Genomic DNA, 17,889 nt, shown 5'->3' with positions numbered 1-17,889 from the left:
ACAGACGCAGACGGTGGGACTCTGATGCCACAGGCCCGGCTGAGGGCACTCCAAGGACCCAAAGACCAGAAAACGGGGTCTGCTGGTGAGCAGAATCTGGGAAGCCCTGAGCCCTTGGCTGGGTCAGAATCCTCACATTGTCTGCCTGGGAACCTAGGGCCGAAGGAGACTATACAGCATGTTCTGAGAAAAGTTTATTTTGTCCATTTCTCTTGCTTTGCACTTCTGCTGATCCACTCACTTAGCTCAGGGAACAGGTCAGCCGCTTTCTTTTCAGGATCAGAAGACGGAAGAGTTTCCAACAGGAAGGACCACAACACAGAGCAGGAGGTCTGGGAAAGCTGCGAGTTCTGAGGCCAGGGCCAAGGCTGAGGGCTGTGGGAAGGTTTCAGGACGGAACCTCACCTTCGTCGCAGCCCCTCTGTCTACGCTTCCCCCCCCCCCCCGCCAGATTCGTCGTCCAGGAGCCTGTCACTGGCCATCAAGGTCCCCAGCCTCCACTCTCCGGTTAAACTGACAGGAAGGCTCATGAGTGTGGATTCTGGAGGAGAAGCAGGTTCCCATCCACGGCCCTCAGCTGTGCACCTCTGGGCACGTTACCATCCTCAGCTTCCATTTCTTCCCACGGTTCTTCTCAGTGGGATTTTGTGAGGTTAAATGAGGTCTTGTCAACTATCACGTGATTTCATTTATGTGTGGAATTTAAGAAACAAAACAGAGGATCATAGGGGAAGAGAGGGAAAAACAAAACAAGATGAAATCAGAGAGGGAGACAAACCATAAGGGACTCTTAACTCTAGGAAACACACTGAGGGCTGCTAGAAGGGAGTTTGGTGGGGAATGGGGTCACTGGGGGGTGGGCATTGAGGGGGCACGTGATGGAATGAGCACTGGGTGTTACACGCACGTGATGAATCCCTCGCCTCTACCTCTGAAGCTAATAATACACTGTATGTTAATTAACTGAATTTAAATTAAACTAAAAGGAAATAAAAACAAATGAGGTCTTATGTGTGGAGGCTTGGTAAGGGCTTGGCACACAGTCGGTGCTTAATAGATGCAGCTGCGCTCACACCAACCATGTGCCAAGGGACCAAGGGAGAAACAGGGGCTGGACGCGCCGGGTCCGCATGCCCGCCCTATCTCCTCGCTGCCGAATGCTCGGTCACGGAGACCGGGACATTCATTTCAAACATGGACCTCGCAAGATTTTTGTGAATTAAATGCAGATAAAAAGGTTTGTTCTACAGAAAAAAAAAAATAAAGAAAAAAAGTCTGTTCTTACCCCAGTGACTAGGAGGCATGTAACACGTTTCTGCCCCCCCCATGGAGACACTGCACCCACAGGAAGCCCCAGCATCACAGGAGGTGGGAGCGGCCCCTGCGTGCGCGGAGGGGGACACGGGGCTGGGAGCCAGGTTCCCGGTCCTCCCGGTAATGGTCATGTAACAGCTATACCCCCTCACCCCTGTGAGGGGAGGCACCCCGGAGCCCCCAGGATGGCAGAAAAGGATGCCTTTGCCACAGGGGAGGGCATTCACCTGTGTCCACTCCTTTTCATTGTCCTTTCTCTGAACCTCGCCCCCCAACACGAACAGGTCTCAGCCCCAGCAACAGCAGACCATCTGTCTCCAGACTCGCCCTTCGCTCCCGCCTCCCAGGCCCTGCCCTCACGTTCCCCTCACGTCAAGCCCCTGCTCCCCATCTCTCCAAGGGCACTCTGGGGCCCCTCAGAGCCCAGTGATGCTGGGGAGCCCCAGGAATGGGATATCCTCCCTCACGTGGGGCTCCCCCCATTCCTGCACCCCAAGCACATTGTCCCACGCCCACCACCACACAGCAAGGCCTTCTAGACCCATCCTTCCGTTGATCCTCTGATCCTGCAAAAGCCCTTGGGGCGGGGGGTGGGATGGGGAGGCCCAAAGCTCCTGTTCACTTCAAAGATGAGCCAAGAGAAGCTAACAGCGTCTGTGGGTCTGTCCTCCCTGTGGCGCCCGGAAGGGCAGAGAATAGAGCCTGGGTTCACGCAGTGGTTTACAACACCTGTAACATGCAATTCCCCCCACCCAAGCCATGCCGCACCTCTGCTCTCCCCAACTCCTCAAGGCCTGTCCAGCTGTGAGAAGGATGGCCCGGGGCCCAGGCCACCTGAGCTGTCAGTGGACGCACTCGGGGCCACCGGTGGACCCTTTCTAAGCTGCAGCCCTCGTCTACACAGCAGGAACCAATACTAGTGGCTTCTCATTTGGCTAGAACGAGAAGCACATGGATCACCACGACTGCCGGCCAGCCTGGCACCCACACCACGGCCCAGCAACACCAGCGCGCTCCAGACCAGCGCACCGCCCCCCCCCCCCCCCCACGGACGTTTTCAGCGAAGCCGCATGAGGGTTTACGGGAAACATAAAAGCCAAAGACACGGAGGTCACACAAACACCGCCCTGAAGAAAGCAAATAAAATCTGATCTCGGTTCCCCGCGCAGCGTCTCTCCCGGGTGACAGCTACTCTGTCACCGCCCCGGGGACGGTGTCGGGACTGTGGTACCTGCTCCGTCAGGAAGGAGGGCTTGTAGGCGCCGTCCGTGGACTTGTTGCCGGTGCCCCTCATGGACTTCATGTGCGACACGGCCATGCGGAGGATGGTGAGCTTGTCGGGCTTGCGGGCCAGCGCGCTGCACGTGGGCACCATGTCCGACAGCTCCGTGATGTACTGTGTCATCTTGTTCCGCCGCCGCCTCTCGATCTCGCTGTGGTTCTCTCTTCCCGAAAGCACAAGAACAGGGCAGGGGCGGGGAAAGAGACGCGTCAGAGCAGGGGTCACTGCCCAACGGGACGAAACGGGGCACATCCGCGAGCGCCAAGCGACCAGGAGACACACGCGCCCCTGCAGGAGCTGGTGCCTGGCACGCTGGCGGCGGCGCTCGGGCCCGGGCGGCCTGTGCCCCTGCATGGGGGGCGGGGGGGTGCACAGGCCGCCAGGGGGGCCTCCGTCTCCCCTTGAAGTGTGTCCCGAACCTGCCCTTCGTCCCCAAGCACCCAAGTACGCTCTCTAAGCACAGAGAATTCTGGCGTTATCCTTCGGCCGTGGGAGGTGAATCGGCCTCTGCTCCATCCGCGCAGCGGGAGCCGCACGGCGCGATCCACGCATCGGGACCTGCACACTGCGATCCGTGCGCCGGGACCCGCGCAGCGGGATCCACATACCCGATTCGCACACTGTGACCTGCACACCTGATCCATGCGCCAGGATCAACGCATCAGGATCCGCACCCCAATCGGCACCCTGGGATCCGCACACCCGATTCACAAGCCAGAATCCATGCACTGGGATCCGCACACCCGATCCGCACACCTGGCCCTGCGCACCGGGATCCGCACGCGGTGGGCGCGCTCGCATACACCCGCACGCAGATGGAGCTACCCCCGCGGGGATGTGTGCTTTCCTTCCGCCCCAGCGTGCGAAGCACCGCATGGCCCCGCCATCCTTCCGTCAGACAAACCTTTGCTCTGGCCCCGCACATCTTCCACCGTCTAGGACAGGCTGGCCCCTGGCTCATTAACCAGCCCACGGCCAATTAACCATTAAAAGGCAGTGAGGGATTACTGAAGTCCATCTCCATGGTGGGTTACGACGGAAGACTAGCAGAGAGGGCGGTGAAATGTTTGCATCTTGCTATCATTACCTTTAGGATGAGAGAGTAGGTGTCAACTCAGCTCCACAGCCCGGCACAATGTTACCTGGGTTTAAAGAATGGTCTAGAAAGACAGTTGTCTGCAGGAGGATTTAGGGTTTCGCTGGGGCTCCGAGCAGGAGAGGGACACGGACAGCACAGGGTGCATGAGGCTGCCTGCCCACCCCGTGTCTACCAAGTGGGCTGAAACCCCACCCTCCCAACCGGGCAATACACCGGCCATTGGGCACAACCCCGCGCCAGCCGTGTACCAGCCGCACACACTGAGGGCCACTGCCTACACCAGCAGGGGAAGGCGGGCCCACAGCAGAGCTCACGGCACTGGTGCGAGCTGACCAGCCCGGTGGGCACTTTCCACCCTCTCCACCCGAGGAACACTGAGCTGGGCACTACACGGGAGGGGACGAGAGGAGATAAGGATCACTCGTGCCCATCCTCCAGCAGCCAGGGGGTTAACTAGGAGGGAAAGGAATTGCCTTGCACAGTCTGGAAATGAAGCCAGTATAGAGTTAAACCCTGTAAAAGCATGTGGAACATAAAAACCATGGGGCAGAAGGAGAAAGGACAGAGGCAGAGGCCCAGGGGGCCACAGGGCTGGAGGGGTGGGCCAAGGCCAGGAGGGGTAGTGTGGGAGGAGACCAACAGGATCAGAAAGGTGCGAGCAGGCCGGGTGGGCGGCAGGCTCAACCTGGAAAGCAGTGAGGAACAGGGAGCATGAGAAGTCGGGGGCTGCCTGAGCCCAGAGGGAAAGATGGGAGAACCCACGAGCTGAGAGCTGAGCAGTGGGACCAGTGCAAATGCCCTGTGGCAGCACCTGCTCCTCAGGGCAGACCCCGGGGCAGGGAAGGATGCCCACTATTTAGGGGAAATGGCTCTTGGGTAATTGGACAGGGCCTGATTACGATGGGGAAAAGAGAGGTAACCACTCGGTCGGGGGAGTCCCATGTGCTGCATCAAACTCCGGGTCCTTCCCTGGAAGATACAGGGAAGATCCTCTCCCTCCTCTCCGCCATTCCAAAGCAGGTAAAGAAGCCACTAGAGCCCACCCAGAACTGGCCTTCCTCACCATCCCTTCCCTGGACCCTGCACCATGCACCTGTCATGGGAGGCAAGGGGCACTGGCCCTGGGACTCCAGGAAAGGCTTGGTGAGCTTGCTTGGGGCGCCCCCCCATCCCCCCAGGCCAGCCTGCAGACAAGCAGAAGACTGTGCAGAAAATGCTGCCCGAGGCTGTGGAAGGGGTATGGCACAGGGCAGGAAGTCTGGCCACTCAGGTACGGCGGTCATGATGTAGGGTGCAGCCCGCCCACACCTCCGATCTCCTGCCCAGGGGCTCTCCTGAGGAGGCGATCGTGCCTCCTCCTCCCTGATAGCAGGAGGGGAGTTCTATCCTGCTGGGCTTTCAGGGAACACCCTTCCTGTCCTGGCCAGCCCTCCCTGGGCAGCAGGGCAGAATGTCAGGAGAGCCAAGAAGGCCCGAAGAAAGCCATTCTGTGCAGCCCCACAACGAGGCTGGCCACAGGCCCTGTGGGAGGACCCACAGAGCCATATCCAGTTGGGAAGTTTCCCTGGCTTCTGAGGCTTCTCCAGAAGGGCGAAGGAGGGTCCCTCCCTGGGAAGCAGGCAGGCGCCCTGTCCCCCGAGCACCATGCAAGGGAGTTTTCTGCAAGGCAGCTGGAAGGCACCCATGTGTGAGGCTGCAGATGAGGTTCCTGTGCAGCACAGAGAGGGAGGTGGAAAAAGCCTCGTTCCTCCCAAGAGGGCCAAGCCCAGCCTCTGATCTCCCTGCCCCCCAGTGGGACACACCCCCTCCGTGTTTCTACGGCTGCTCCCAGCAGAGTGGCCTCAGTGACCCCCACCTCTGACCCCTGCAACCATGCTCTGTGGAAGAGGGGCCTGAGGCTCAGAGGTCACTTAGCAGGACCGGACCAGGCTCTTCCCCGGCCCGCTTCCCGGTCCTGGATCTGGAGCCAGAACTCCCCCGCCCGAGAGGAGCAGCTGCAGCGTCACGGGGAGGGAAATGCCTAGCAGCTCCGGGGAGACACAGCTCAGCACCACGGATGGCCCCAGAGAGGACTTCCACCCCGACCCAGCCTGCTGTTCTCCGGACACCATCCCTGCAAGTCAAGCTTCGTCTCTGCAGGACAGAAGCGGAGGAGTGGGCAGCTGGACGGGGGGAGAAGGGCATCGCAACCGCCTCAGGCACACGAGTGCCAGGCGTCTCTCTGGAGAGACAGCGGGCTCCACCGGACAGATTTCCGTCTGAAGCATCTTGACCCTAATCCCAGCCCCGACCTACGGAAACCGGGCGTCCCAACCAAACCCCTGCTCTTCTGGTTGCTCGTGGGACCCCCTCTTCTAAGGTCAACCCAGCGTGTTGGCAGCACCTTCTGGTTCATAAGACCCAAGGATGCTGGGGCACAGAGAAGTCTAGAAAATCTGGGAATGTTCCTCTCGGGTCTGCTGAATCTCTCCTTGCTGTCAAGAGAGCTCACGTGGCCAATGCATGTGTCCCAAGCATGGTGGCAGGTCAGATGACAGAGGACAACCCTTGCTGCTTCCTGGCCATCCTCCCTGCCTCAAAAGGACTTTGAGCAACTTCCAACCTAGGAACGAAATGAAACAGCTTCCTCAGCTAAGTCTAGAAGCTTCTCAGCACAGTCTAAGAATTCCCACTCCACCGGCCAGGAAAGATCCCTGCAGGACACGCACGCCACGCAAATGTCTTCCCCCTTCCGTGGGGCTGTAATCATCACACCTGCCACGGGAACAGGGTGGTAAATCCATATGGAAGGATTCAAACCAAAATATCGCCCCACCTCCCAAGCTGGAGGAAGCACGCGCGAGCATCTGAACCACACAGAGTCAAACGGAAAGTGTCAGAGTATCAGAGTAGGTGGGATGAAACACAGAAGGCCAAGCCCGTGGCAGGCTGCCCTTCACAACTCCCTCTCTTCTCGACGACGGGCTGCGCCCGCAGACGTAACCGGAGCTCCAGCAGGCGGAGCTGGGTGCTGCAGGCGTCCACCTGACGGTGGGACCTCAGGAAGGTCATGTAGACCCATTCTCTAAGGGTGAGAGAGCACTGTAACACCACCAGGGTTTTGGTTCCGAGCTTATTGGTCATCCCACACCCATGGTGTCATAGGCACAGTCAGAGCCTCAAGAGTGCCTGCGAGGTCGTTTAGATGTTTGGAGAAAAGGTACAGAACGAGCCCAAATACGGCAAAAATCAGGTTGACAAGAATGACGGCAGTGAGCACTCGGTTGTTCTGAGCTGTAAAGTGAACGTTACAAGTATGTGTATAATGGAAACGTTACAAATACATTTCCGTTCCTTTCCTTTAACGAACTGCGCACGCACGCGTACAGACGTATATATAAGTCACACGAAGGACGGGGCGTGCAGCTCTGACCGCCGGTGACAGCACGGGTGTCAGCCGTCCGTCCCACCTGGGCAACAGTATTCCCACCCGTCCCCACGGGTGGCGGCGGAGCCCAGCACGGGCGCAGGAAGAAACCCCGGACTCATCAGAAAACAGACGGTGGGGGGGGGGGGCACACGAAGGAGGAAGATGGCCTGAACCACAGAGCGTGTGGGCTGGGCCTCTCCTCCACGGGGGCTCTCGGTCTTGCTGGGCGGGGTGGGTACTCACCCCCCCCAGGTGGCCAGAGCACCCATCCCAGGCCGGAGCCAGAGGGGCTCGGGGCTGGCCTCCCCAGAGGGTCTGCCCCACTCCCAGAGGCCAGGGAGACTCCTCTTTGGAGAAAGGCTTTGTGCTGTGTGATGGGTTTTCCCGGAGACGGAGAGCCCGTCACCCTCCACCATGGGGGACCATGACTGGGCAACGGGGACTCCCCAAGGTGCCCATGAGGTGAGGCCGTCCTCCCCAGACTTGGCCCAAGAGAAAGGTCTCTCTCTACCCGTGCTCCTCCTGGCGTCTTTGGCCAAGACGCCCCTTCCAAGACACGCAGGCCCCCCCAGGTCTCTACCAGCCTCAAGGCCCTCGTCCCTGCGGCCCGTGGGGTGCACCAGCAGACGCCGCACAGTATGGGGGCCCGGTACCAGCATGCCAACAGCCTCAGTGTGAGGGGGCAGGTCGCCCACCCTCCAGCAGACCTCCGCCAAACCCCCCAAAAGCTTCAGCGTCCCCCTGTGTGCACACGGCTCCCTGCCGCTCCCCACTGCTCTGGAGCCCTCCGTCTCCGGCCCCCTTCCTCAAGGCTAACACTGTGCCCGAGACAGGGGTCTGGGGAGCCCAGGGTGGATCCCAAGGACGCCACCAGAGGAAGGGGTGGGAGAACGGGATGGCCCACCGGCCACTGCTGACGGCGGCTCCCTTCTGTGAGTCTCCATTCGGCCTCCACTCTCCCACGGGATCGACCCCAGAGGCTTCCCAGCTCCCGGCCTTGCTCTGGCTGCTCTGGATCTGGGCCTGGGGCTCGGCCCCCTTGGCTGTCTCTCCTCAGCGGCCACCGCCAGGGCCGCTGTCCCCCTGCTGCACCTGCAGGTCCCCCAGCCCTCGTCTGCGGACCGTGGGTATTCTCGGGATCCAGGCAGCTGCTGTCGCTCTAAGAAAATGGACGACTGACTTCCTCTGTGACTGTGGCCATATTTCCCGGAGAAGAACTGAGACGGGAGGTCTGAGGTCAGGCAGGACGGTCAAATTTCAGACCACCCTCGAGGAAGGCTGGGAAAGCCAGCTGGGCAAACCTCAGGGGGCAGGGAAGGCACAGCTCAGCTTCTGTGGCACTGAACCACGCTGGGGGCCATCCCAGCGCCTCGGCTACCCTCCTTCACGGGGCCAGCCAGAGGGCTTCCTTGGGGCTGACTGCAAGCAGATGGGCAGGGGGGCAGAAGCCGCCCCCGACGGGTAGTGCACCGCGATGGTGGGAGAGCACCCCTGCAGATGCCCTGCCGCTCGCCTGCACAGCAGCTGCGGCCCCCAGCCCAGGGGAAGGTGGGGGTGGTCCGTGCTGTGTCTCCAATCCTGAGGGGCTCAGGTGCACCCACCGGCTGATGGGTCTTTGGCCACCCCGCCCCCCCGGGAGATGGTGATGCGACCCCAGCATCCTGCAAACTCTCCCAGAAACAGCAGCAAATGACCCACACCCGTCCCATCCTCCCTCTGGTTTGTCGGCATGGAGGGAAGGCTGTGGCCTCCAGAAGCCTCAGTCTGTGCTCTGATGTGCTGACGGCCTGGGTGGACTGTGGCCCAGAGGGGAAGGATTGTATCTTAATGCTGGGCCTGCAGACAATGAGCTCATTGTGTCCCGCACAGTGATTTAACTGCGGACACCGGTCCTTGATGTCGAGCGAACATCCCTCTGTGTCTCTCCTCCCGTTCATCTGGAGACCCCAGAAGTCATCATTTCCTGAGCTCAACACAGTCTAGAATGTTATCTCGAGGGGGATCCTGATACGAAGACACCAAGAGTCCTCCCGTCCTCAGGAAGGGAGGCTGTGGGAGGTAAGCAGACCAGACAGGGGTGCCCGTGCCCTCATCTGAGGCTAGTTCTGCTTCGGAGCAAACCTTTTCCCGAGAAGTGGGTGCCATCTGAGCTGAGGCTCTCTCAGCACCGGGGGACAGCACCCCACACTTCTGTTACCCAAACTCATGTCTTGTTCTGATGAGAAAACCCGGGGTCATCAGACAGCACAGCAGTCACCGTGTCCTCTCTGCTGTCTCCCTGAGCATTGCGGGGGACAGTACACACTGTGTGTCCTACGGACATGCGGACTCTGGGAAGCCACGGCAATGGGACACCTATACCTCTCCAGTTCGGGGGGAGCGGGGGGAGTGCACTCAGTCACTGCCATGGGGTGAGCAGACCAGGGGGTCCGTGGGCCCGGGGCTCTCCAGGGATATCGTTCTAAGAACTTTGAAAAAATAACCCAGAGCGTCGTTCGAAGCTGTGAAGTGCAGAGAGCAGAAGAAGGGACCCATCACCCAGGGCAGGGGTTCAAGTTCATCAGCAACCCGGCGTTAGGACTGCCCGGAGTTGGGGACGGATGTCCAGGCAGGCCCATCTGTGAGTGACCAGTACAGAGGGGCACTCCACTAAGATCGATGGCGTGATCAGTGCCTCTCTCCACACTCCCAAACCTCCGACTAACTTCAGCCAAACAAAACCAGAAAAAAAGAGAGAGAAAGAGGACCGGTCTGCAGGGCTGGCTCTGCCTTACCATACCCAATGGATGGACCACACCTGCCCCGCGACCCCCTGTCCTCTCAGGGACACGGTCTGCACTCAGGTCAGCCCCTTGAGCCCGGCTCCCTCGCTGTCACACGGCCAGAGAGCGACACGGCTCTGAGGCTCCCACGGGGCAGTCTTACAGCCCGTGCCCAGGACAGGCCCCCCCACGTCCTTACGGGGCCGTCCTGCCCGTGGCAGCAGAAGTGGCCACACCTTGATAGTCTTTCCTAGACTTGAGCTCTAGCCTGCGCCACCATAAAGCTCAGCGGTCACTGTCTCAGTTAAAGGCCAACCCAGCTAATACCCCGTTAGTGACATTTTGAGGCCAAGTGTCCTCCCTCAGTGATGTCGGCTGGGCATGGCCTGTCCCGGGTCACCCGCGGGCACAGGACAAAGGGCAAGCAAGGGCTCTGACGACAGGCAATGGCTTCCTCACGACAGAAGATCCTGAAATCCCTGCGATGGCCTCGCGGACACGGCTGGCTGCTGGCTTCTTGAAGACCAAGGAACATAAACTCACCTTGAAAATTTGCTGGGCCCTTCTCCATCTTCATCGTCAAAGTCCATCCTGAAAAGCCAAGAGCACGAGGAAGTTCAGTACAGACAGAACAGTTCACGGGAGACCCAAGGGGCTGGCCCCACCCAGGGGGCCTCGTTTGGCCAGCCAGACGGGCGTCCCAGCATCCCAGTCCCAGCTCTCAGGAAACACCACCTGCGTTTCATCCTTTATCTTGTGCTCCCTGTCAGCAGGCTCAGAAAGCTTGCGGGGAACCGGAGGCTCTCGGGGCGGTAACGGGCTAGCGGGGGCCGAGCTGCCGGCCGACGTGGCCGCTCTGGGTGAGTCAGAGAGGGACATTCCAGGCCATTGTCTCCTAACATCCAAAGCCAAACAAAGGCATGGGGACCTAGAAACAGTCATCTGGGCCCGGAGAGACCCGAAGGACCCGTGTGCTCGTTAAAGCTCACACAATACTTAGAACCCACTTCCCTGAGCCTCTCAGTATAAACATGAATGGAAAAGTCTCGATGGGTGTGTGTTTCACTAATAGCCCAAACTGTCCTTCTCGAAACACCAGGCCCCTCTGAGGTCAGCTAACGTTACCCCAAAGTTGCCAGGGTAATTTGTTCATGTGAACCGTACCCGGAACCTTCCAAGGACAAAAGGCGAAACAGCGCGGATGTCCTCGTTCTCCGGGATGTTCAGGGGAATGCACGGGGGGACGCCCCGGAGCCACAGCATTGCCATCCCGCTCTCAGTGGACCTGAGGAGCCCGGCGAAGTGCAGTCCTGGGGGCTCCATGCGGAAGGGAGGCCAGCCTGCCCGGCAGCCAGGACAGAGAGCTGAGCCCAGAAATGAGGGTGTGCTGGCCTCGTGGGGAGCGGGATCCCCACCCCTGGCTCTAGGTGGGTAACGGTGACTGGGGGAATGAACAGGAGGCCCAGGGCACAAGGAAGGGCCAGGGGGCAGAGGCAGAGCTCTGCCCACATGCATGCACACGCACATGCACGCACACCCACATGCACACAGCCACACGTGCACACACACATGCACACTCACACACATGCACACACAGAAACACACACACACACAGGAGAGGACCCTAATGAGACAAACGATCTTCTCTCAGCTGGGCACCAACTCAGGGAACTTAGGGACTGGATTTAGGACAAAGGAGTATTTTCTTCTTTAAAATGGGACCATTCACTGATTTTTGTTTTGCATATGTGCTGGGTGGCCACGGCCCTAATCTGGGCACCCGTCTGTCTGGGATGACCAGAGAGACTAGAACCCCTCATTTCCAGGCACGTGGGCTACAACGGGCTTCTAGGAGCAAAGAGCAAAGGCTAAGTTAGGTGAGAGTAGGGACAGGCGACAGCAATGAAAATGGACACACCACGGCCCCTGGGGCCGGGCAGGCGGGGAGGACACATGGTTGGGAAGGGAAAGGAGAGTGAAAGACGGCGTGCACACCATGCGGTGACACATGGCCCCCAGATGGCCTCGGGAGACCCCCCGCCCCGCACTGTGGGCAAGTGGGGGCCAAACACAGGGACTCCCACTCGGAGCGAAGCCGTCCACGGCCTGCACAGCCACCACGCCACCACCTCCCCTCAACCAGAAGTGACAGTGGCGCTGGCCCATCAAAAATGCCCGGGGCCGCAGAGCCGCGGAGCCACACTGACCCCCAGTGCTCACCGCAGGAACAGCAGCACACGGACATGACCCAATCCCCGGGGGCCACAGACATTTCAGAGTTCCGGAAAAGAAACTGCATTTTCAGAATTCCTCAGGACGTATGTTAGCAGGTGGCAGAGCCTCGAGTGAGCATCACACGCCAGCACAAGTTCACGGGAGGGTGATAACCGGGCTCTGGCAAGATGCCATGTATCGGTCAGCCCCCAGGCCTCATCCTGCAGGATTTTTGGGGTGTTTGGGGTGAAAAGCATCCTGATTTTCCCGGGCTGAGAGCACCCCAGGATGCAGGCCATCAGTGCTAAAACTGGGAAAAACCCAGGCCAACCAAGCTGGTTGGTCTCCCTGGTTTTCGGGAAGACCATTCTATTCTTTACGCTAGACCCTCATGGCGCAGACAGGCGGGGACACGGTCCCACTCAGGCCAGGTGAGCTATGGCTCCGTGGAGGAAGCCGAGGGTGTAGGGAAGGGGCAGCCCCGCTCTGGAGTCAGGGTTTCCTGGAGTCGGGGGGAGCTCGGGTTTGTCTACAGAAACTTAAGAGACCACGAAAGGGGGCCTCCCCGTCCGTGCATAGGAGGTCATACACGTGCAGCCATCAGATTCCGTCATTTGGAAGAGTGTGATGTGGGCGTGAGCCCAGAAGAGAATCAGTCCACGAACGACTGGTCAGGTCCTCGGGGCGACGCCCCTGACCCCACCGGTCTCGTGCTCCTGGGGATGCAGGTTCCTCAGAGCGTCACCCCAGGATGCTGCCGTGGCCGTCCGTCACCATGGCTGATCCCCTGCTTTAGCCATTGCACAATAGCTGGGCTTCTTTCTTCTGCTATAAAAACTCTAAGTAAATCATGCTTTGTTTTATGTCTTTTACGTGCCTCTATTCCCCTGAAGCACCTGGCTAACGAGAGAAACCCGGCTGTGACCCTGACGTCCCACCGTGTTCACGCTGAAGGATTCGGAATGACACGTGGACGCTGTGACAGTCTTCAAAGGACGGGCTGAAGCCACACTGCCTCCCTTCCCATCAATGAGCGAGAACTCTGGGTTGATAAAACGCCAGGAAGGCACCTCTGAGCTTGGAACTAGTCAAGAGTGTGTGACGGGAGTCCCCGGGACCGGGATGGGTAGCAACCGCGCATTATCAAAGGGCAGTCATCAGACGCTCTCCGGAGAAGGGCAGGCCCCGGAACGGCAGCACCGGAGGGCCCTGGGCCGGCCCGAGGCTCCTGCTAACAGCACGGGCGGCCACAGGAGCACGAACAGCCCTGCTGCGGAGCCTGGGCCAGCCACAGCGGCCACAGCGGAGCCAGAACAAGCATCTGGCTTTGGGGTCAGAGCTCGTCCCATCCCCGCCACTGTCCCCTTCCCCAGAAGCGGGCGCCGACACCCCGGCACTGAGATCAGGGAGGTCTCGATGGAAGAGAACAAGGCGACTCGCCCTCACTCCTCTCTCCCACGTGTGTGGAGTCACTTTTCAAAGAATCGGAAACTCCCGCACCTTTACCTGTGTCCCGGGGCCGGTGGGTGCTCAGCTTGCCGGTGGCTCCGGGGAGGCCGTCAGGGACGGGGGAGCGCGTTCAAGCCTGAGGGACCCACAGGGATGGGCCAGGCGGTGGCCAGCGGCCCCCAAACCTGCCAGGGGCCAGCTCTGTGCGACTGGAAGCACCGGGACGGAGGGGAGGCCAGCCCCGGGAGCCGGGTTAGGGCCGGGGGCAGGAAGCGGATGGTGGCCTCTTGCCCCTTCCTCTCCCCCACCCGAGCCCTCTGTCTCTCCAGCGCCCCACAGGCTCACGCGGCGTTTAGCTATGTGTTTCGGCTGCTCGGGCGTAATCAGGCGCAGACGAGCCGTGCACGATGGCAGCTGCAGGACTTACCCAGCGAAGAGCCCCGCGCAAGTACACGTTTCCCCACCTAGACCCAGAAGATAAGCCACTTGGTCGCTGGGGATTAGCAGAAGGAACCGGTTTGCCAGCTCCCTCCCTGTGTCGGGAAGAGGAAGCACACAGTGGGCAACAGGCCTCCTGACTGTCTTAAAGGGCCCAGGCCATGCCTACACACGTGGCCAGCATGTCGGCCGCTGCTGTCCCTTCCGCTGAATCTCTCATGTCTTTTCTTGATGTTTGACTCCCGTGGCTGGAGGTGGGATGACCTCCAGGCTCTGTGTCAGCCCACTCGGGGTCCTCTCTGCCTCCCGTACATGCTGTGTGTGTGTGTGTGTGTGTGTGTGTGTGTGTGAGCACGCGTGCATGTGAGATCAGGTAGGCAAGGGACAGCTGGGGACAACGTTTTCAGAAAAGAGCCTGATTCATGTCCAGTCATCAGCCAGGTGGGCCAGCGGAAGTCAGGGCCTGGACGTGGGCTAGGGTCGGCTTCAGGGCCAGCAGCTCAGCCCTGCGCGCAAAACCCCCAGCACTGTGTGGGGTGGGTGGGGCGAACGCAGGCACTCCTGGTGGGGGCCCAGATCCGGCCCAGAGGGGCTGCTCACCTGCCAAGAGGGGTCGGCCTGAGCATCTCTGTCCGTGCCAGACCCTGACCCCCTCCTCCCTGTGCCAGCCTCTCAGGAAACAGGAGTGGGCCTGCCCCAGCATTCTGTCTCCAGGAACAGAAGTGAGAGAGCACACATATTTAAAATAATTTTAAAACACCTGGAATGTGCAAAGAGATGTCAGCGCGCTGACGTGTCAACAGGGCCCGGTCCCCCTGCAGCGGCACAGACGCGCTCAGCTTGGCGCCCACTGGCTGGAAGAGCCACTTCTAACAGGACGGTGGTGGGGGTGGGGGGTTGCAGGAGACCCCGGACTTGAGGATCTGCCCAGCTGGGCCCCAGGCGCCGACTCAGCGTACCGCAGGCCTGTCCTGAGTACGAGCCCCCGCCTGCTGCACTGGGGCCCGGGGAGTGAGCCCTGAGTCAGGGGAAAGTGGGTGCGGGGGCCACTGGGCTTGGTGTCCCAGCCCTTCCCACCCTCTCAGTATGAACCCAAAGCTGAGACCCTCCTCTCAAGACCGTGGAGTGCACACAGCAGTGTTCCCCCACGATCCAGACCTGTAGCGTGGGCACGCACCCCACTCCAGGCCTCCCTGCATGCCCATCCCCTGCCCCTTCCAGAGCCACCCTGGGCAGAGGGACTGCAGGTCTGGAGCACGGCCAACCAGCACCGGAGCCCACCCCGCAGGCCTGGGGCTGGGGCCAATGTGTTCCCTGCTCCTGGGCTGTTGGAAGTGGCACTAAGGGGAGAAGTTGACTCTACTTCCCGAGGACTGTTATTCTCCAGTTCATTGAAAATCACACAGATTCGATGTGGAGAGGGGCCCGGGGGACAGCGGGGTGTGAATACGTAGGTCTCGTTGTCCCCGGAGGGATTTTTGTTAGCTGGCTGGTGTTTCTGATATCCATCTGGAACTATAGGAGCTACAGCCATGAGCAGATGTGGTTTTGGGGTCCATCAGCCCAAGGGCAATGTCCCTGTAGCTCCTGGTCCTGGCATGTCCCACCTTCAGCAGCTTTACCAGCAATGCAGTGCACGAGGCACACATCTGGCCTTCAGCTGTGGGGCCGGAGGAGCCGACGTTCTGAGAGTTCTAGCACACCAGCCGGCAGAGACCGGCTTCCCCGGACACACGAGTGATGGGGCCTCCTCGCGGCCCACAGGTCTGGGGCTCGGTCCGCAGCACTGCCCTCGGCTGGCATGCTCACACAGGGGTCCCCATGAGCTCCCTGCTCCCAGAGACAGCCTGAGCAGGGCCCAGCAGGACCATAGAGCCCATCCCCACCAGGAGACAAAGAAGCAGGAGGCCCCGCCGGCCGCTGGGGCGGACACTTAGAGGCAAATCACATGCATACTTGGGGATCTTGCAAAATCTCAACAAGCGGGCAGACCGCTGAGCTTTTACTCTCCGGGAGGGAGAGACAGCATTTCCCTAACAGGTCAAGAGTTTGCGCAACACGTACGAAGCTGTTCCTGGAAACACTGTTTGCTTACCCAGAACGCCGCTTTCCTCCACGGGCGGGCATGGCCCCGGCCATCCTCACGGGTCCGGTGGCCGCCATGGGGGCCACAGGCAATGTCACCGATCCAGGGATGTCAGAAGCCATTTCTGGAACACAGCCAGGAAGACAGGTTTTATCAATGCCAGGAACAAACAAGAAACTTGTCCGGTGGTCCCAAAAGCAGCAGCCGGAAGGAGAGCCCAAGGCCCTGGGGCCACTCAGCCCAGGCTGGTTATGTGACACAGGGGAGCCCTTCCCCCAGCTGGGCTCTGCCCTCCTGCTTTGGAACAGGACCCCATCCCGGGCAGAACCCCCATGCTCAGTGTCAGTGGTTAAGAAGAGCGCGGACTTGCAGCTTTCAGAAGGGACACCAGGTGACCTGGCGGTGGGTAAGACTTCCACGGATCCAGGCAGTGTGGCCAGAGCCTGAGCAGCCATCCAGACGGAGCAAACCCACAGGAGTCGGGTGTCTGTCCCCTGTGGCCGGGCCCCCGGTGAGCTGTCTTCACCCTGGGCCCTTTCCTGCAGGTGGAAAGGCTGTTCCCCATCCTGAATCCTCAGAACCATGACCAAAGGGGCCCGTGTGGCCCCATCACTCATGACAAGGACAGCGAGTGCCCATACAGACTCCACGACGGCCCGTCCGAGGGGCCCGGCCTCCCCAGGATATGGACTACTGCCGGGATACTCAGGTGTGGGGGTAGAGGCTCACGTTTTTCCTGGCCCCACAACCCTGGGGCACTACTTCTTATGAGCTAGAAGCTTCTAGAAGCTCGTTGAGGCAATGTCAAGCATGCCCAATTTCAGAGAAACCACACAGTTCAAGAATTTTCCTTCCTCCTTGCGGAGGGTTCTTCAACTCAGGCACCACTTTCCTCCAAATATTAAATAGCAAAATAAATATTCAAGTGTCCTCTCCGACGCTACCTCCTGTTCTTGAGGGAAACTCCCCCAGCGCTTGCCTGCCCAGCTCAGCTCCCACACAGCTCAGAAGGGACACCACGGTCTACTAGAATGTATTTCAAGAAAACAGGTCAGGATAAATAAGGGAATCTGGGCCCTTGTCAGGGGGACGGGCAGTGCTCACACGGGGTGGGTCTCTGCCCTCTGCCTCCTTCCAGAAACCAGGGAGGCACCGGACAGCTGCCCCACGTTACATCTGAAGACATCGTGTTTAATAAACACATTCTAAGACCAACTCAAACTATCCCACTGGAAACTTTGGAAGGAGAATTCTCGAATACTAACAGACAACATCTTAAATTAGCCACCCCACTCTGTTCACAAAAACTGGAGAGCTGTTACAGTTGCTGGGTTAGTTTTTTTTAACCTACTGCACACAACTGCGAAGTACTCAAGGGAGAAAAATCCATTTCTTAAAGGAGTCCTCTCCCCTTGCAACAGTGTCAACTTAATCTGAAACAGATTAAGTCCATTGCCCTCCCCGCCAAGTGGAGGGCAGAGCAGCCACCAACACAAACAGGAGTGAGGACAAAAGTCACCACTTCCCAAAATAAGCCACAGAGAACCTCAGACCCTTAAGACTCTCTGAGAAAAAGGTCCCCTGGTTCAGCAAAGTAGGAAAAGCCACACGCTTATCCTTGGAGATTCCAACATCCTTTAAAAACGTACTGAGAAGTCCTGTATCAGGAAGTTGTGCTTAACTTTGGTTAGACCAGCGTATCATAAAGCGGGGGAAAGGTGGGGGAGACAATGTGTGTTTAGACAAAACGACAGTCATCCAATTTTACTTCGGGAAAGCAAAAATATTGCTTTTGTAATACAAATCACAGAAAGTAAAGTGCCATGAAATCTGGCT

The 17,889-nt window shown here is 59.4% G+C and overlaps 1 protein-coding gene across 6 annotated transcripts in view; it reads right to left on the bottom strand.

Annotated features, from left to right (window-relative positions):
* The window catches only part of ARNT2 (aryl hydrocarbon receptor nuclear translocator 2), a 145,274-nt gene that overhangs the window by 91,611 nt on the left and 35,774 nt on the right, over positions 1-17,889 (bottom strand). For all 6 annotated transcript variants that reach the window (XM_047736232.1, XM_047736233.1, XM_047736229.1 and 3 more), the window contains exons 2-4: positions 16,063-16,177; positions 10,410-10,457; positions 2,546-2,759 (exon numbers count right to left, since the gene is read on the bottom strand). In XM_047736232.1, coding sequence (XP_047592188.1) covers positions 2,546-2,759; positions 10,410-10,457; positions 16,063-16,177 — 377 coding nt within the window. The remainder of the gene's footprint in view (positions 1-2,545; positions 2,760-10,409; positions 10,458-16,062; positions 16,178-17,889) is intronic.

The sequence above is a fragment of the Lutra lutra genome, chromosome 7 (genome assembly GCF_902655055.1).
Source record: "Lutra lutra chromosome 7, mLutLut1.2, whole genome shotgun sequence".
Taxonomy (NCBI): domain Eukaryota; kingdom Metazoa; phylum Chordata; class Mammalia; order Carnivora; family Mustelidae; genus Lutra; species Lutra lutra.
This window is presented reverse-complemented; position numbering and strand designations above follow the sequence as displayed.